The following is a 21,042-nucleotide window of genomic DNA, read 5'->3' on the forward strand; positions in this document are numbered from 1 at the left end:
GTGGGAGGTTTGGAGTGAGTGAGTGAGTGTTCAGGTTTACCTGAGGACAGTTTTGATGAACCCCTGTCTTTGTTCTCAGAAAAAAAAAAAGGACAATGTGTGCATTAATAAGCCAACATAACCCGTTAATTTAATAAAGGCCACAGAAGTGAAAATGTGTTGCTGTACAGTACATGAATGTAAAGTGATAAAAAGCAAAGGAAATTGACCCAAAAAAATAATGGCACTCAATAGAGATTATGGACCGACTGGAACAGTTTTAATGCGCTTTTTCCACTTCAGTTACATGTTGCGAGAAAAAAATAACATAATGTAAAACATTTGACGCCCACTGCTCAGTGTTAAATTTGATTTGAAGCTTGTGATACCATCCCACACAAAAAAGGCTTTAAGCATAATTAAAAAAACATGAATCTAAATGTGGTTGAAATGGCATTTTGCTGTGTAGGACATGGGCATAATTAACAAATAATGTGTTGTTTCTTTCTTACTTTGCAACTTACTCACGAGAGAAAGAAAGAAAGATGTTTGTGATCCTAACAAGTCTGGTTGGGTTCCTTATGCTGCACATGCATTTATTGTCACATTTAATACTTAGCATGTCAGACACATGCTTAATGTACGTCACGTAAAACTCTCTGTAAATAAAATCATGTGCTACAAATTCGTTTTTCTTCGTTGGGGCTTGGCAATTTTAGTCAAGAAGCTTATTTATAATTTGTTTGTCAAATATTTTTAATATTGAACAGAACTGTTCTAAAGGTGCGTACCAAAACATTCTAAAAGCAGTCTTTGCAAAACGCAACCTTCACAATGACTTTTTTTTCTTCATTTAACCCAGTTGTATCAATACCCTGCAACTCTGGGGCCCCAGAATGTTACATACTGTGTACAGAAAGACACCACTACAGACATTTCCCAGTACTAAATTCCTGTTTGTATACTTACTGTAGAGTGATTTTGTAGATAATTTAGATTCAAGATGAAAAATGTAAACTAACCCACTGGTTGTTTTAAATGATAGCCATACAATATGCACAGTATGGATATTTAAACTGTACATTATCTGTAAAGGTTTTGCAGGTGAATAAAGTATACCCAAGGTGCTTTTATTTTTGGTTTTTATTTTAGATAACATTTCCTGGGAGTTTACTGGGGTTTATTAAAGAAAAAGAAAAAAGCTTAGGTCGGTCCGGGTGTCCTCGGCTCACCGCGCACCAGCAACCCCTGTGGTCTGGCCGGGCGCCTGTGGGCTTACCTGTAAGCTGCCCAGTGCTGCGTTGTCCTCCGACGCTGTAGCTCTGAGGTGGCTGCATGGTGGGCCTGCAGTGTGTAAAAGAAGCGGCCGGCTGACAGCACACGCTTCGGAGAACAGCGTGTATTCATCTTCACCGCTCCCGAGTCAGCACGGAGGTGGTAGTGGTGAACTGAGCCTAAAAATAATTGGCTATTTCAAATTGGGGAGAAAATGATTTAAAAAAATAATAAAATTGGCAAGTACTACATTTTTTTTATAGTATAACATTATTTTATTTATTTATTTATTTATTTATTTTAATTAGTAAATCTGAATAGTTTGGTATATCTGAGAGAGCGAGAGTAGGAGAGGTATAGAGGGAGGGAGATATTTTACAGATGAATAGAAACAACATTTCCACAGGCAACAATAGTGTTATCCAACCTCGCCTGTTACTCTGCACTCCTGCTTCAAATTCAAATTCTCCTCACAAGGCTTCGGCGGATGTGTCTGAAGAAAATTAAGTTTAAACCATTTTTGTTATGCATATTTCCTTAAACATGTTGAATGAATCAAATAGCAATAAAAATAAATACATAAATAAATCCTTAAAATATATAAATAGGATAATAATTGGAGTTCATTAACTTAAATGGCTGCTGCTAACTGTGGTGAACGGTGTACAGTTGTACTCTTTGCCTGTTTCTCTTTTGTCCTTCAAAATGTTTGAAAAAGAGGTGCAAAATTATTTACATTATTTATTACAAAAAATATATAATGCTTTTCTGTTTGATCTTTTGATGCTGCAGATAAGGGACGAACAGTGTTGCATAGGCTGTCTCAAATTAGTAATATTCTAGATTTATATTTTATCAAAATGGGAAAGTAGGGCTCAGTATAATAATGAACTGTTCAGCATGTACTCTATTAAGGTACGGCCAAACCAATCAAGTCAACAAAGAAGCTGTTTGTAGCTGCCTCAGCCGCTGCAGCAAATTAAACTGGGTTGATCTTGTGTTCAAAGGCAGCCTGGTGATTTATTCATCCACCAGCTTCTAAACCATTTTCTGCTGAGGGGTAACATTTTTTCCATCGCAGCTTACCAGAGGGCCCAGCACGGAGTGAGATCATTGATGCTTGTTCAAAGCAATGGGAATTCTTCTCTTTCATCTAGCCAGCCGATTTGCCTGAAGCTTCCATCTGATAATATCATATATTCAGCATTTATAAAGGATGTTTTACTTGCATGCATGACTGTGTGTATGTTTGTGGCTAGAAATAAAGCTCTGGAGAATAACAATATTTTCAGTCTAACAGAATCCAGTCAACTATGTCCCATGTTTAAACATGGTATCTTTGTCTTCCAGCAGTATGCAAACCTTGATTCTGGTGCACACTGAAGAAGTCACTAGCCGAAATGTTTGTCTGCAGGGCATGGGAGGAAGACTCCCATTGCATAGCAGTTTGATCAATTCCTGGTTTTATTTTGAGTTTTTAATCAGACACAACTGAGCTTGTTACCTATACACTGTGGCTAATCAAGCTTGTAGTGAAACCTGGAATGTGTGAAACTGCTATCTAATAAGAGTCTTATTTCCATCCAAGTGTCTACATGAGTTAGTTTCTTATGGTTTATTATTATTATTATTGATTTCTTAGCAGACACCCTTATCCAGGGCGACTTACAATCATAAGCAAATACATTTCAAGTATCACAGTACACGTAATAATACAATTAAGAGCAAGATAAATACAATGACTTTGGTTCAAGCAAGTACAAGTGTGACAAAATACAATTCAATAATACAGCAGATAACAGTGTCAGTGATAGTGATAGTTACACCTTAGTGTCAGTGATAGTTTTACCTTAGAATTCAGATTTTAAGCATTATTATTATTATTATTATTATTATTATTATTATTAATAATAATTTCTTAGCAGACTCCCTTATCCAGGGCGGCTTACAATTGTTACATGATATCACATTATTTTTTACATACAATTACCCATTTATACAGTTGGGTTTTTACTGGAGCAATCTAGGTAAAGTACCTTGCTTAAGGGTACAGCAGCAGTGTCCCCCACCTGGGATTGAACCCACAACCCTCCAGTCAACAGTCCAGAGCCCTAACCACTACTCCACACTGCTGCCCTAAAGTTATATAAAAGAACAAGCCAGAATGTCCAGTATGAGGAAGATCCAACAAAGTCTATTCTCAGCTCTCACGTCTCCAGTTCATTTAAATTCAAGCCAATTAAAGAAAAGAAAAAAAATGGCCATTATATGTACAGTATGTCAAAATACTTTACAAAAGAGGAACAAACCAATTATAATGAACTTGGGTAATGCTAAGGTTAACTACAGCCATTAATAGAACACATGTAGGTGTTAATCCTACATTATCCTACATTATGTAAGAGTTGTACTGTTGTACCTTTTCACAATAGTAAATCACTATGTAACACAATTTTTGTTCCTGGGTAGTAAGTGTTATTTCCTAATTGCTTATGCCTCAAAAGTATAGAAAATGGCTATTATTCCCCACAAACTTTGCTTTTGTGACCAGGACAGTGATATTTTGAAATGTACCTATTTCCAATGAGAAAACGGGCAAATTTGTGTTTTTTCGTTCACATAAAGTCAGAAAAAAACAACATATGAATCCAAATTAACATGTATTTATACTAAAGTAATACAAAAATGACTACAAAAGATTTAGAAGCGAGTAGTTTTTCGAGATTTACGATTATACTGTAAATCACTTTCACGAATCAGCCCCCAAATGTAGTCTCCCATCATGTTCTCGTTATACTGTCCTTGGTAGCAGCGTTCAAAGTCCAGTATATCCTGGTGGAAGCGTTCGCCTTGCTCCTCCGAGTACGCTCCCATGTTCTCCTTGAATTTATCAAGATGAGCATCAAGGATATGGACTTTGAGGGACATCCTACAGCCCATTGTGCCGTAGTTCTTCACCAGAGTCTCAACCACATAGTTTTCGGCCTTGTGATTGCCCAGGAAGCCCCGAACCACTGCGACAAAGCTGTTCCAAGCCGCTTTCTCCTTACTAGTGAGCTTCTTGGGGAATTCATTGCACTCCAGGATCTTCTTTATCTGTGGTCCGACGAAGACACCGGCTTTGACCTTTGCCTCAGACAGCTTAGGGAAGAAGTCTTGAAGGTACTTGAAGGCTGCCGACTCCTTATCTAGAGCTCTGACAAATTGTTTCATAAGGCCCAATTTGATGTGCTGTGGTGGCATCAGCGCCTTCCGGTGGTCCACCAGTGGCTCCCACTTGACGTTGTTCCTCCCCACAGAGAACTCGGTCCGCTGTGGCCAGTCCCGCCTGTGGTAGTGCGCCTTGGTGTCCCTGCTGTCCCAAAGGCAAAGATAGCAGGGAAACTTGGTAAAACCGCCTTGGAGACCTATCAGGAATGCCATCATTTTGAAGTCTCCTATGACCGCCCAGCCGTACTCCTCATACTTCAAGGCGTCCAGCAAGGTCTTGATGCTGTTGTAGTCCTCTTTGAGGTGCACCGAGTGAGCCAGGGGAAGAGACAGGTACTTGTTACCATTATGGAGCAGCACGGCTTTGAGGCTCCTGGATGAGCTGTCAATGAAGAGGCGCCACTAATTCTGGTTACAGGCGATTCCGATTGCCTCGAACAGACTGGTCACATTGTGGCAGAAGCAGAGCCCATCTTGATGGGTGAAGAAGCTGGAAAAAGGTCAGTGACACTTCCTCTGATCTGCGACTTGCACACTTTCATCCAACAAGTTCCACTGCTTGAGCCTAGACGTCAAAAGCTCGGCATTGGACTTGGTGAGACCAAGATCTCTAATCAAGTCGTTGAGGTCTTTTTGGTTGGGGTAGTATGAGTTTCTCTCCTCAGCTCCACCTCTGAAATTGTCATCTGGATCTACAACGTCTTCCTCGCTCTCTGACTTGCTGCTCTCTTCTAAAGACGGCTGCTCTCTCTCCGGAGGAGTGGGTACGGGGAGCTCATGGCAGTGTGGCACTGGGGCGATAGATGAAGGAAGGTCCGGATACGTGATAGCAGGTGCATTCTTGCCAGTCCGATGTTTGGAAGGGTCCACCATGCAGAAGTAGCAGTTGCTTGAGTGGTCAGTGGGTTCCCGCCAAATTCTTGGGATAGCGAACTTCATGGCTCTCTTTTCCCCTCTGTACCATCCTACAAAAATACATTTATTTCACCCATGACTAATGTGTAAGAGATTCTCACAACATTTTTCATATGTGATATATTTTTTCAATAACATTGAAAATTGTAAAACATTTTAAAATTAAAAACTTTTACAATTTAAAAATTAACAAATTTTATAACATAAAATTCAGAGCAACAATTGTCCATCTTACCTTCCAGAGTTTTTTTGCAGTGCTCGCAGGTGAAATGAGGTGCCCAGGGTTTGTCTTGATCCCCGACAGGCATGCCGAAATATGCCTTGTAGGCCTCACACATCTTAGCAGATGCTTCCAGTATTTTTTCGCTCTTGTCTTGATAAATTGGCCGCAGACATAGCAAAATGCGTCTGCCGGATGCTTGCAGCCTCTTGATGCCATCTCAGAAAAATGCAGATATGTATCCACTTAGGCAGCTGGAACTAAACTGAACTGGTGGGCTTAAGGCCCCTGTATTTATACTACTATTTATATTACTGGAAAGTTCTAGAACGTTCTAGAAGTTACTCCAAGTTTACTCAGTACTGAATCTATCTGGAATGTTCTGGAAAATTAGGTAAATTTCAAAATATCACTGTCCTGGTCACAAAAGCAAAGTTTGTGGGGAATAATAGCCATTTTCTATACTTTTGCAGCATAAGCAATTAGGAAATAACACTTACTACCCAGGAACAAAAAAAATATATAAATAATTGTTACACGGTGTAATTGATGCTTAAAAATTTCTGTTTAGAATAACCAGCAAGTAGGCCTGGTCTCCCTGGTAACGTTAATGAGGAAATGAGCACATCTGGGTCCATCCACTAAGATATTTATCATTTTCTGTCAAGGTGGATTAACACAGGGAAATTCTGAGGCTTTGTAAAGACGCAGGCCTTGTTGCAGGCAATTTAGAAAGACCAAAGTGAACATCATAAGTGTTTGAAAAGCCAGGGTTTCATCCTTGTCTTCAAGACCCTTTCTTAAATAACATTCTTATCAAAGGCATTACCACTTGATAGACTTGGTTTCCAATTAGGCCTTTTCCTGTTCAACACAAATCGTTATTTTTTGTATTACAATCTGAATCAAAGCTATAAAAGTTCATGAGAACATTAGGCATGGGTTCATTTGTCTGTAATCTGCAGCTCTTATATGATGTTGTTTTGATTTTAATGTACAGCAGTATGGTTTGTAGTATCAAACTACTGTATTCCCCAGTTGGTTCTGCAGGATCATTTAATGTATTTCAGCATGTACTGTATTCCTGTAAAGTCTCCTGAGAGCTTCCTGGTACTGTAGTCCTCTGGTAACAGCAGCCTCGAAAGCAGTGTTAGATTTCTCAGTGTGGTTGTCAGTTAGGACTACAGATTGACCATTGTTTTAGTCATGACGCTGGAGTCCATACGGCACTAAAACTGCTCTTTTTGCTTTTCAGTTTTAAGCTTGATGTGTGCTTTCACTGCAGACTAACTGCCTTTTCTGCAGCTTTTTCTTTTTATTTACTCTAATATTCCTACCGTTTCTGCTGAAATAACTTAATCTCTAAACCAGAGTCTTTGAAAAAATACACATCATCCCTAAACTGGATGGGGTGTGCAGGTAAAATAAATAAATAAGATCTCAACCAGGAAGTCTACCGACAGGAAAGAGGTTACAAACAGCAGAGCACAGGTCTCATTCCCTATTGTGTCATTTGAGCAGGCTGCATAACTCGGCTCTTGAAAGGCATGATGTGAAATATCAAACATTTCTTGCTTTTTCTTTTTTTTTTTTTTTTTGCAATATACTGTATCAGCTTGTCATAACTTTTACCTTGTGAGACTAGACTACAGTGGCACTGTTGGCATGGTGCTTAATAACAGGACTGAACAAAAAATGTTATGGGATCTTCTGGGCAAAAGAGGTACTGTAGTCTTAAAAAGCAAAAGGTCAATGTTTGTTTCGTAATGCTGGCTTGGAGTTTTCTTTTTTCCCAGTAGTAGGTATTTAAGCCAGTGGAGAGTGATAAAACAGGCCTTGACATTAGCAGAGGTTTCAATGAAATGAAAGGGGATTAAAAGTATGGCAATTAATATAACAGATACTAGTCTTCCTCACTGTAAAGGGGCTTCATGAAGCATAACAGGTTTGAAGGGTCGGCATCCTTTTCTATGAAAGAGAAAAAAGGGGGAGGCATTCATAACATTGGGCCTGCGAAAACAAGAAGAAAGTCTGCATGGCTCTGTGGCGCTGCGCTCAGAGTTAGCGTCATTTTTCTTTATAAAATCAGGCTTGTGTGTGAAAACAGGCAGCTTAGGTTTGTTAGTCAAATGCTATACTAGTATAGGAATGCCTCTTCCCCAGCCACTGGCACTGTGCTGAAAATCAGTCCTGTTTGTTTCTAACTCTTGTCAGCCTCTGAAGTTACTTAACCGGCACCCAATGCGAAAGGTGCTAGAGGGCAGGAGTGAACCTCGAGATTCCGAAGCATACTGTATATAGACAATCATCCTGAACCAGCAGTAGTCCCAGTTTGGTATTGCAACGAGTTAAGATTGAATTTTGCAGACTGGTTTCATGGTGCAAATGGAAACATGACATAATGCATGGTTGCTCTGCAGATATGGGCTTCAGTGCTTAAATTAGAGCAGTCCTGACAGCTTGTCAAGCTTATTTTGAAGACCGATTTTTGTCAGCTCCTTGTATCCAAGCTAAATTGTCTTTTCAAACTATTGGTGCCTCAGAACTTTAATAACAAAAGAGTTTCTTCATGATACAGCAAAAAACAACAGTACAATTACACAGTCAATCTAAAAGCCTCCTGATTGTAAACAGGGGTGCTGTTTCACCAAGACAAATTTAGTGGCGCCGAGTCAAATTTAGCTTCACAAGACAAACATTACGCTAACTTTACTGCGTGAGCATAACATTTAGTGTTCCAGTACAACATAGGTAGTAGTCACTTAGTGTCTCAAAAGGATACTGTAAGCAACATTATTTGTGCATAAATCATACAAAACAAAAAAAAGGTTTGGAATATCCAAAGAACAGAAAATCTCAATACCATGAGGGACAAAGAAGCAATATAACCAAGCTGTGCTGAGAACATATTTCTAAATTACCCTTCTCATCATATGTTAAAAACTGCTACCACTAGATTAAAAATTATTCCTAGTTGAATACTGAGGCAGCTGGCACTAAAAGCAGGCTAGCTGTTTGAAGCTTTTATACGGTACATTCGTAACAAAAGTCCAAGCACAAACCACAGTCACGGTTATTAATCAAAATCAGGGACAGGGAGCCAGGGGTGTCATAACCCACTTTCCCTTTTGAGTCGCAGCATTCTTTAATTTGAGGAATATTTTCAACACCCAATCAGAACAGTCCAAGTTGTGTTTTTTTTTTTTACTAAATGCGAAACATATAGTAGAACCGGTTATTTACTTATGTTTTCATTTTTAATTGGCTATTATAAATGTACTTGCCATGATCAAGGTTTCTTTGTACCATCCTCTGTCCTGTAAAAATATTGTAATGAAAACTAAATTAAAGTAAAGTAGGTTATTAATAAAAAGCTTTCCTTGATATCAATTATGTTTAGAAAATATGAGATGACCCTAAATATCTCTGTGTAATGGAATAATTTCTCCAACATCTTATCTGCTGGCAGATTGGCTTTTGTTAAAACGATAAATTCTCTTAATGAACCTACTTGTTCTAATCCAGTTGTAATTTAAAAAAAAAAAAAGAGAGAGGAGAGGAGGAGGGGTTCTCCCATATTTCTGTTACACTTGTTCTCATCCACCACCACCACCACCCACCACCCTCCCCAACCAGATCATTTCTAATTTTGAGGTTCCGTTATTCAAATTTAATAAGAGAAGGCTGATGGAGCAATAGAGTGCTTCATTACAACATCACAGAAGTAATTAAGATCCAATGTGTTTGGGCTCTCTGCTGCTGCTATGAAATGTTATATTGGCCCTCCGTAATGCTGAATACACTGGCAACTGCCTCAAAATGGTAGATTCAATGAAAGCAACACACCTATCCTAAGCTTTCAAAAATGAAGACTCCTCTGAATCCTATCCTGCTTATTAGGACACACGGAATTGAAGTCTGTAGCTAATCTAAATGCTGGCAGATACTGTCATGGTTTACAATATTAAAAGGAGACTTGGTGAAAACTAATATCTAAATCTTTGTGCGTCAGTCTCTTTGGAGTATTTTTGTCTTAAAGTTGTGAAATGCCATGTTTTTATTTTAAACATTAACAGTGGTGGTTTTTGGATCAGTTGAACATAGTGTGTGTTTGTAAAAAGTGAAAGTGGATTCCAAATTTACAAATGTTGGAGAAACTCACAAAGGAGATCCATATTTGAGCACTAACTGGGCTTTATAACCTGTATATAGTACAGTACGTGGATAATGTCGTTGCAAGCACTGTGCTACTCCTGGAATTATTAAAGTGGGGTGGGGTTTATTTTCCCAGCTCTTTCCATAATGAAAATATATATATATATATGTATTCATAGAACATGAAAATGATCCTGTATTTTTGGAAATTTTATATATATATATATATATATATATATATATATATATATATATATATATATATATATATATATATATATATATATATATATATATATAATTTTTACAGCTGTTACAGGTCTGAAATACTGTATCAGAGTTTCCTTAACTAATATATTCTTGTTATTTTGATTAATTTTTATCATTTTCTGTTTCACGGTGGTGCTTTTAAAACTAATATTTCACAGCCATGCAGAGTTGTTGTTTAACCTATTTAATATGCGGTGGTATGAGTTTTTCATCCATGTAAATTTAGGGGTTTCATGTTTTGAAGCTATTGTCTTTTCAAATGTTATGAAAAAATGTTTTCAATTTGAAGTCTTTTCACAATCGAAGTCAACACTGCAATTTAAAGAACCCACTTTATCTTGTGGCATTAGCAGAAATGGGTAAAGAGCAGCTGTACAGCCTTATCTTTGCCATGTTCCTGCACAATTTTTGAAAATGTTCCCTTTGTTTGAACTGCAAAGTGAACAATGATTTTGAACATCGCTGGAGCGTTTAGAAACTAAAATAGGCGTACAATCAAAGCACTGACCAGTAATCTACCCAGAAAGTCATTAATCTGCAATAGACAAGCGCTTGATTAGCAACGCAAAACATCACCGATCAGAGTCCTCCATTGACATGACAATGTGGCTCAGGAGCACAGGCAATGGAGGGTCATTTCAGTAGTGATGCTACTTAGATATGGAGAGTTTACACCTAAAACATTATTAGGAAATGTGGAGGAGTAGCCATACTAGTCACACCCCAGGCACACAAAGCCAAGGGGCCTCACAATATTACCAGCTAATCTGAATTGCTGCTCTTTAATCGATTTGAATCTAGATGATGTTGAAACCGGTCAGAGATACCATTGCTGTGTTTTCAGTGCATTGTGCCTGTCTGGTTCCCCTTGCTGCCCCTGTTAGTTCACATGGGGTGCATTGTATACCCATGGTCTGCTAATGTCCTTTACGACATGGGGACAAAACTTATCATGATCCTTTGTTACCCTCTTGTGGTGATCCATCTACATTATGTGATTTATATTTTTACAAGTGAAAGAAATGTGTGCAGCGATGGGAAGTACTGAAGTGACATTTCCATATGGTGTCCAGTATAAATTTAATGCATGAAAGCGTTTAAAAACTGAGATGCAAGAGGCAACACGTTTCTCTCCATTGTGTGAAAGGTATTTGCTTTGCAGCTTGATTGGGACTGCAGAGCCTATTTCACATTCAGAGGGTGTTTTGGAACCCAAGCGATTTGCTCAATAGGTCTTTCCAGGCAAATCATTTTTTTTTGTTAATAAACAACATAGCATCATTAGTATGGATATTGTCCATTAGCAATAAGGAAGTGAATTTACTTTAATGTTTAATCTTCTCATTTTTTTATTTAATGGAAAAGAATGAAGTCAAAATGGCACTGTCATGTTTTTCATTAATCAAATAAATATTAAATGAGATACATCTTCTGTTTCATACGTGCCTCATACAAGGGATTCTGATGTGATGTCCCCATTATACTGTACCACTAGGGAAGCGCTTCACAGCTATTTTTAGATGTATTTCTACTGTAACTCTGCTTGAGGAAAGCAGGTGATTTGCAGTCTCGACCAAATCAGCTAAAGGTGGCCATATGGGGCTTCTCACACTTATGAAGAGATTCATATTGTCACATCATATTAAAATGCAAGTCATGTAAATGCCTTTTGTGAATGCCCATCCCATATTTTCATGTGTGCAAGTTGTTTCTCTGTGCAATTATAATCATGTCAGTTTTCTGTTCATTTTCTTCTCATTTTAGGGTCTATATAATGACATTGGAGAACTAATCTGATAATGTGTGAAACATGACGGTTGCAAATAGTTTAGGAGTTGTGTTATTAACACTTGCATTATATGTACAGACCTGAACTCAACCCTTCCTGGAAAAAAATTCCATAACAAGAAAATCATGCTTAAATGTGTATGTATGTCCAGGGTAAGTCCCGGTGGACTGTTCTGGTCACAGTAGCTCGGGTTTTTGTGTTTAGTCAATGCTGCCTTTCAGATTTCACGTCATCTATCATCTTCTGTCTTCCTCCATCGGTCACCACCAGTCTCCTCTGATCACGTTGTCCTAGGTCATTTTATTTAAAGATGCAAGACAAAATATTCATATTTGGGTGGAGAGTTTCCCAAACCACAGAATCATTGTGTTTCTGGTAGCCTCGCTTGTTTGTAATTTGCTTTTATTGTCATTTAGCGTGCCTTCCAAGATAGCAATTACCGGCTTTTGACTTATTGTTTCCTAATTACCGCAGTGACTCATCTGAATGGTCTTCTGTTACCAAATTATTCAGCTGCAAAATGATCAGATAGCAGCATCTGCACAGTAGAGCAGTGTTTTTGCTGTTCTCTCTCTTGGTCTCTCGCTCGCTCTCTCTATCTCTCTAGATATTTAGTTTTAGCAAGCCTATACTTTATAGTTGTGTTGCAGTGAAATGATAAAGGAGCAGCACCACTAGAATTTTCAGAGTTTTTTAAATTGCAATCTTATGTTCTAAAAGCACAAAGCAAAGGAATGTTTTAATGGAAATCTGTGATACAAACTTAAAATACATACTTTAATATACACAGACTGACTGGAGTAAAATCCCCTAGTTCTTGTATGTAATTGTATGTGGTCAGGTGGCATGCCATGTGATCCACTTGATATGTACAGTATCTTTTGTGAGAGTTGTATGAATCTATTTGGCAACAATCATGGGAAAACCAAGAGTCTGTTACTTCACAAAGGGCATGGCAGTAGTTACTGTGCAGCCAGCTTGTCCCTCAGCACAGTAGCTGCAATGACCATCAAGACACTCTACCAGGTGTTCCTGGAATGGCAATGTTTGCAGAAAGCCAGCACCGTTCTGTTCTGTTCTGTAAGTAGATTATGACAGATCAAGCCTACAGTCTTGTGCAGCATATTGTGAAAAGCAACAGATGTGTCATTCTCTAATGAGAATAAGAGATGGGGAAAAGGTGACCATAACAAGAAACTTATTTCATTAAAGCATGTGTTATTATTTTCATTAGTTTGTACTATAACCATACCAGGTCTGTGATGATAGGAACCCCTGTGGTTGTTTTTAGTTTTGCTGTTTGATTTGCACATCAGAGCTCAGTACAGTATGTGGCTAGAACTACACATGGATCCACAATGGAGCAATGTTGAATTGGTTTTTCCTGAGGCTTCAGAGTAATGCTTGTGAACTACTCATTTGGTATTTGTACATTTGTTAACAAATTATTTGATTTGCCATGTCTCTGTATGTTCTAAGCGAATGTGTACTTGTCAACTATGCCACCCAGTTTTGTGTTGCCTGGTCCTTTGTCAAATGGTCGAGATTGTTCATGTAGAGGAGAAAGAGCATGGACACCAGCACTGTTGCAGTAAAGCCTCGCCATGGTCTGAAACACTGCTTTTTGTTTCGGTTGGCTTTATATAAGTTTGTAATCTTGCCGTTTCTTGCCAGTGATGGTTCTACACTCATTTTGTTTCCTGTCTGAAACCTTGAGTGAAACTCAGAGGTATTTGGAAGGCATGGAGTAACTATGGAAACCATACTGTAAAAGGATAAAAGATTCCAGCATCACTAGAGAAGAAGAAAAAAAAGATGTGACCAGTTTTTTGGGATCTCAACCGTTTCGTGAGATGTTTCTTTGGTGATTTATTTATGCAAAGAATGTGCTTAGCTCAGGAACAATAGAAATATGTGCATACCAACTCTCTCCTGACATCCCCCTTATATATATATCACAGTTTCCCCAGCGGTAGCTTGAGTTTAAGGAAAGAGTCACGTTTACATGACGAATCAGTTGCGTTTGCTAGTTTTTCAACATTTTCATCGTCAATAGCCTCGGTACGGAAGTACGGCGGTAGAAATGTCGGCACCCCAGATGAGAGGAAAAAAACTTTCCATTGAGTGTTATTCAATTGTAAAAGTGAGGGAAGGGCAGGTCTTCTTGTTTTGAAATCAACACCCCAATAAATAGGTGTGTTTTCATTTTAATACCGGCCATGATTTGTATGCAGTAACACATGACTGCTGCTGTGTCTTGCATGTTAACTATATATATATATATTTTTTTTTATTTTTTATTTTTTTTACATGAACAAAACACAGACATTCGCATGGAGAGTTCTGTAATTTTTGATAGTATTGTTCACAGCAGGCTTTGGTATGATGCATTTATGCTATCAGAACTATGGGCTTCACAACAAAATCTTGAGTTTATTTCCGATTACGTTATTGAGTTTTCCCATTTTTTATTTATTTATTTATTTATTTATTTATTTATTTATTTGCAGCGAGCAAACTGCGAGTCAGCAAAGCCGACATGACCCTGGCGTTTGTCGAAGACAGTCGTGTTCCTCTCAACTGCACAATCGCTTCTCAGACCAGCCCGGACGCCCAGTACACAGTCTTGTGGTACGCCATGAAAGAGGATGAGGCAGACGCCGAGCTCCTACTCAAGATCAACCATAACTCTGCTTTCGAGTATGGCACCTACGCGGAAGAAGAGAGACTGAAGAGCCGGGTGCAGTCTGAGCGTCTCTCCCCACAGCTCTACAGCCTCACCCTGCACCAGGCCGAGCTCAGTGACAGTGGCAGCTACTACTGCAGAGTGGAGGAGTGGCTGCTTGACCCCAACAATGCCTGGTACAAGTTAACTGAGGAGACTTCGGGGTTAACCAAGGTCACTATTAAACGCCCAGGTAACGATTCCCAATTATCTTTGAGATTTTAGATGTAATGTGCAGCGTCTAGGAACGAATGAATGATTGTGAGTTGTAACCTGCCTGTAGTCCCTTGAAACCGAATGTTTTAGCTTAATGCATTTCAATAGAATGAATTACTTCTGATATTGACAGTAAAAAAATAAAATCAAGTGAAATACAATGTATGTATATATGCAGCATTCTCACTTTTTTTGTTTCAGTTAAACAAATTTATGCAGACTTTTTGTACACACGGAATATCAAACCGCAAGGTTTCTTTGAAACCGTGATGATTCGTGTGGCTTTTCTTGAAGCACCAGGGAAATACAACGCTTAAAAACCCTTTCCAGAATATCATTTTTATTCAACTGAATTTTACTTGAGCAAGGTTAAGATGCCCTAATAGTTACCAGTATATTTTGTACAATGTAACATATTACTTGAAATTCTAGAACTGTGTAGATCTTTTCATTAAGAAATCCATTGATGCATCAATAAATGTGCTGCATCTACATTATTTTGGAAGAGATTTTAATAATTTTTAAATCTGTATGAAAATTCTGAAGTACTTAAGTTTTTATTGCATATTTTTTTTCGTTTCTGTGTTTTGTGTTGCAAACAGAAATCAGACTTCAGGTAGAGGAATCTGAATCCAACATGACAGTGAAAGAGGAGGATGCCTTCACACTGGGTTGCAGCGTCTCCTCGCAGTCCAGCAAAGACTCCCGCTTCTCCGTCTCCTGGTATGTCATCAGCAGTGAGAACCCTGAACGAGAATGTGTCTTCTCCATCGGACACGACAACGTCTTCGGGAACGGCAACTGCAGCTCCTCCGAGGGGCAGGGCCCAGGGTCCAGGCTGCAGTTTGAAAGGACATCTGCCGAGTCCTACAGCTTGACGATACAGAAGGCCAGACTCTCAGATTCTGGGAACTACTACTGTCAAGTGGAGGAGTGGCTTCTCGACCCAAGGAATGCCTGGTACCACCTGGCAGAGGCTAATTCTGGGGTGACAGTTGTCTCTGTGCTTGAGCAAGGTAAGATTAACATTTCACCTTTTATACAGTTTTTTTTTTTTTTTTTTTTCTTTGTTTGTCTTTTGTGTTTTAATGTTGGTAATTGCTGGAATGGTCGATTTTGGAGACCGAAATCCTTTGTATTTTCCAAAGATTAAAAATGGTACACTGGTAAGTCATCAATATTAGAGTAATGGCTAATCCTAATACACAGCAGTTTCATCATCAAAAAGTCTTAGCCTTGGGGCTCCCAAGTGGCGCATCCAGTAAAAGCGCTCGCTAGAGTGCAGGATGCGCTCTATAGCCTGGACGTCGCCGGTTCGAGTCCAGGCTATTCCACAGCCAACCGTGGACGGGAGCTCCCAGGGGGCGGCGCTCAATTGGCTGAGCGTCGTCCGGGGGGAGGGAGGGTTAGGTCGACCAGGGTGTCCTCGGCTCACCACGTACCAGCGACCCCTGTAGTCTGGCCGGGCGCCTGCGGGCTTGCCTGTAAGCTGCCCAGAGCTGCGTTGTCCTCCGACGCTGTAGCTCTGAGGCGGCTGCACAGTAAGTCTGCAGAGTGTAACGAAGCGGGCGGCTGACGGCACACGCTTCGGAGGACAGCGTGTGTTCATCTTCGCCCCTCCCAAGTCAGCGCAGGGGTGGTAGTGGTGAGCTGAGCCAAAAAATAATTGGGCATTTCAAATTGGGGAGAAAATAATAAAAACTAATTGACAACGACTAAATTTAGCCTTGCCAGTAGTCTGATATTGATAATTTATTCAGCAGTCGAAAATGGCTTGTGTTGGTTTTGTACTGTTATTTGAGAACACTAAAGTTCACTTGACCCAAGCTTTATGCAAACTTCGGTTTCCAGAGGTGTCTCCTACTCCTTTACCACCAATCTTTAAAGTATATGCATGACTAGTAAATACTATAGAAATATCAACAAAATTCTAGGATAATGAATCAAATTTCTTGATAATGTCATAGTAGTGTATTTTATCCAACCTTTGTTGCTTCAACCCATCTGTTTTTGTTCTTGCATTGTATCTTCAGGTTCTTCTCTGCAGTCAGTCATCTGTTCCAATGACTCGCTCTTCTACTTCATCTTCTTCTACCCGTTTCCCATTTTCGGGATCTTGTTGATCACCATTCTGCTGGTGCGCTATAAGGCTCGCAACTCCAGCAAGAATTCGGAAGGTAAAAATGGCGCCCCTCTGCTGTGGATCAAAGAGCCTCACATCAACTACTCCCCCACCTGCCTGGAGGCCCCCAGCCTCAACCTCCACCCAGGCTCTGTGGATTAACCTAGGTGACTCTTTTCAAAAAGAGCAGGCAAATATGAAGAGAGCGACTTTTGGGCTGCAGCCAGTGTGCAGTTAACAATCTCCAGTGACTTGCTAATTGAGTCTCAAATCCGTCAGCCATCTATTTCCATGACCTGTCAGTGAGACCTCTCTGATTTAGAAATTAGCTGCAGCATCATACCAGTCTTGTAGTTCCTAGATCCCCACTGGCCAGCATATAGACAACCACCAAAACCCCTATAGGGTCAATCCCTTGACCTCAATCTAACAACTTCTACCAATAACATCCCAGAAAGTACTATAGCAAACTAATACCTGGGTCGGCTGCCATTTGCTTAATATGTATAGATATGTATATTTGTTCCAGGACTTGTTTTGAAAAGGTCAGTTTTAAATGGTTTTAATTTCTTGACACTTTATGGTATTAATTGTACCTACAGTACTGCACCGTTGTATCTCTATAAACTCTTGCAGCATTGCAATAAAGTATCTTGAGACAGTAAGAAGAATAAAAGTTGAGTCAATATTCAATTCTGGATGCAGAAGGAGTATGAATATCCACAGAAAAGGAAGGGCACCAAAAGATTTAGTTTTTACTTGAAAATCCGTGAAGGTCACTTGGATAGGAGATCAAAATATGCATCCTTTGCATCCTTTATTGAAGCACAACCATCTCCTAAAATACAAAAACTGCAAAGTTGTGGCAATTGTTAAAAATCACTAAATTGCAAAGGACGTCTTGGAGAGAGCATGTTGCCAGTGCAGTTTTAAAATGAGCATCATGAGTCTTTAAATGAAACCAACGTGAATTCCACACCACTGGAGTATGGCAGGCATGCAAATGCAGGGCACGCGTTTCTGAACTGCACTAGAAATACTTGGACTCCAAGATGGAAGATGTTTGCGTTGGTTCATACTGGACATTTGTGGGTTACTGTGGGACACTATGGTCATCAGTGAACAACAGTGCGCTTGTTTAAGCCGCGGTTGTATTATTGTTCAGTATATCTGTGATTTAATGAACAATTAACAGCGCGTTCTCTGGTTAAAGTTAGTAGTTTTTATTTTACACTGTAGAAGCTGATGTGTTGGTGTTAAATGTACCCTGTTATATGCCAATGGGAGATTTTCTTGCTAATTACTGGATATCCCCCCTAGGCGTGATGTAGACAAACTCGGACATTCAGTGTAGACAGAATGTAAATCAACTTAGAGGTGAACCTACTGAATACATGTTTTTCAAGCACGGTCTACAGTGTTGCTAACATTGACAGTGTGTTGCTACAGTGTTTTGCAACCCATGACAGTGCCATTGTATACAAAACATTAAGTTTAATGTAATAACACTTTCAGTATTTGCTGTCTACATAACAAGTTCTACATTGTTAGAGATTGTTTTTAGTATTTAATAGGATTTTTTTTCTGGACGCCCCATTTTCCTTTTAATTATTGTGACCCTATATTTATTTTAAAACCTAATATTTACATTATTTTTAATATGTACATGGCTAAAGAATCTTAAAACTTTGTTTACATGATTTAAGTTGAATTTTAAGTTGAAACTTTGTATTTACTATTTTTAAAACATACACACTGACAAGCGAAGAGAAAATTCAGGTTGATCTGTCCTCCCACTTGGATTCTAGCTAAACACTGACAGATAATTTTACAGGAATGCAGCAACTAAGCAGAACACACATTTAGACAAGCAGCTATATCATGCATCCTTTCAGTTTAGTATCTTGAGAAATGACTCTGTATGCTGCACATAGGTCAGCTGCTGGGATTATATTGCACATACAGTGACAAAACAGCATGCAATGTGCTTGTTAAACAAATGCTTAGTTTGTGTCTGATGGTCCATAGTGTTGTATCCTTGCTATCAGATGTGTTATCTAGACTTGGAGATTAGTTATCAGTACTACGTTTTCTGTTTGCTGTCGTACCAGTAAACAAGCGCTGTCTAAATGCTGTGGTCCTCTTGAGCTCCATTTACAACAGGTTTTATAAATCAGATTCCACATATATAGTGTACTGGTGATATCTCACAGACCCCCTCTCTTCCAGAGTGACCAGCTGCAGTAGAACAATTTCACCTTCATCAGCAGACTACACCCCCTTGGAGTTCAGCTGCTTTCATATGCTGTTATACAATACAAGTCATTTCAATTACAAAATAGGCACATTTTATGCTTTTAAATGTCAATCCCTGAGGTGAACTGTATAAAACCTATTGACAAATAGCATAAAGACAGCTTTAAACCTTTTCTGTGGGGGGTGGGGGGGGGGGGGGGTATTTTTTATGTGATCACTGCTTTTTTTTTCTTTCTTTCTTAGACTTGTGGCAAAATGTATATGCATGACAGAAAGAACATTGTGATGTTTTGTACTTTTACATTCTGTATAATGAATTGCAGAGTTGTGTGTTCCTGTAGTGTGTACTGGCCAAAAAAGGTAGACGTGATGGTGTGTGTATTTAGTTAAGCCAGTGCTGTTTTTTATTATAATCTTTTTATGGTTTTTTTCATCTGATTTTGTACATAGAACGTGCACTGACCCTTTTTTTTTTTTTTTTTTTTTTTAACTTTTTATTGTTTCCTTAATGCATCGGGACTGTAGCAAGCACTTCAAATGTCATAGGCAAACACTAAAAAAGAAAAAAAAAAGCAACTTTGAGTATTTTCTGATATGTTAAATATTGTCTCAAAAGTTCTGATGCTTATTACACACATTAAAACTAGCTGGTGCAGCATCTCTCTCAACAACCCCACCTGATTTTATATGCTCACTCACACACACTCGTGTACAAAATCAAACACTGCTTGTTTTGTACTTTTTTAGGGACAAAATGGGCTTCAGTGTCCATTTTCTTGTAATATTGCAACATGTTGGAAATATCAGCTCTTGTGTAGGACCCTCTTAAATTACCCAAGGCTGTGCTTTTTTTTTATTTCATTTTTTTAATTCTGCTACTGAGCATGCTCCTAGCATTGGTTTATGGGTTTTGTCTGTCTATCTGTTGCAATTGACAGCTTGAATAAATGTTAATTGTTTAATACAGATTTGTTTCCCTTGAATTAGTATTTGTATGTATAATTATTATAATATATACTGATACCTGTTTTCCATTTTATGAATGCCTTTGTTACATTGAACCTCTCTCTCCTTCCACATCTAAGATCTCGGTACCTCCAAATAACTTTTTAATTTAAAAGATATCAGTTTTCTCTCTGTTACTGTACTGCATGGTTTTAGAAACCATATTTCTACCTAGTAGGGTTTGGTGATAACTACAGTTTCATTTTTTGATTATCATCTAAAAATGATTGCAAGAATTAACCGAAATCATGTTTTAACTCCTGTAATTACATCTTTCTCCCTATTTTCAGTGTAGTTCTTTCTCTCTCACACTTCTCTTTTTCTGTCTGCCTTTCACTTGTTTGCTGTTTTGAAAAACTCATACCACTGTTCTCTCCTACTACAGAGGGAGAGAGGGGGAATGAATTCAATTCATTTTCCCATATTTTTATTCAGCTATCGGTTGTCAATTAAGAAGAGAGGAACAAAACCTTGGCAACAGGCACTGATCCAGTTTTAGCTTTTATATAATGGTCAGAAACACGATTCTCACTGATTTTATTTTTCAGTACAATAAATAATCAAGACTAAAACAAATCATGGATTATTGTTCCAGCTCTACCACCTAGCTGCTTAGTGCAGGATAGAACACGGTAGCTTTTATATGCTTTAATGCATCTGGTTCTTCTCCTCTTGGTACCCTTGGTTTATGGATAAGAGATTCTTTACCCCAGGAAGAGCCTTGTAAAGGTGTTGAATATCGACGGACCATCACCTCTTGCTGTAGCAGGTTGTCCCATCGTCAAAACCAGAATAGCAGTAAAACTGGGGCAGCAATAACAGAAGTGTTAGCAGGTCTATTATAATGATTGAAATGGAGGCAAATCTAAATACTGCTACCCATATCACAATATTAATCATGTTGA

General features: G+C 38.8%; 1 protein-coding gene across 2 annotated transcripts in view; it reads left to right on the forward strand.

The window, feature by feature from the left end:
• The window catches only part of LOC117406640 (immunoglobulin superfamily member 3-like), an 85,932-nt gene extending 65,834 nt beyond the window's left edge, over nucleotides 1-20,098 (forward strand). For both annotated transcript variants that reach the window (XM_034010819.3, XM_034010820.3), the window contains exons 7-9: nucleotides 14,324-14,731; nucleotides 15,357-15,770; nucleotides 16,788-20,098. In XM_034010819.3, the coding sequence (XP_033866710.3) occupies nucleotides 14,324-14,731; nucleotides 15,357-15,770; nucleotides 16,788-17,038 (1,073 nt within the window). In that variant the 3' untranslated portion in view covers nucleotides 17,039-20,098. The remainder of the gene's footprint in view (nucleotides 1-14,323; nucleotides 14,732-15,356; nucleotides 15,771-16,787) is intronic.
• The last annotated feature ends 944 nt before the right edge of the window (nucleotides 20,099-21,042 follow it).

This window comes from Acipenser ruthenus, chromosome 8 (genome assembly GCF_902713425.1).
Source record: "Acipenser ruthenus chromosome 8, fAciRut3.2 maternal haplotype, whole genome shotgun sequence".
Taxonomy (NCBI): domain Eukaryota; kingdom Metazoa; phylum Chordata; class Actinopteri; order Acipenseriformes; family Acipenseridae; genus Acipenser; species Acipenser ruthenus.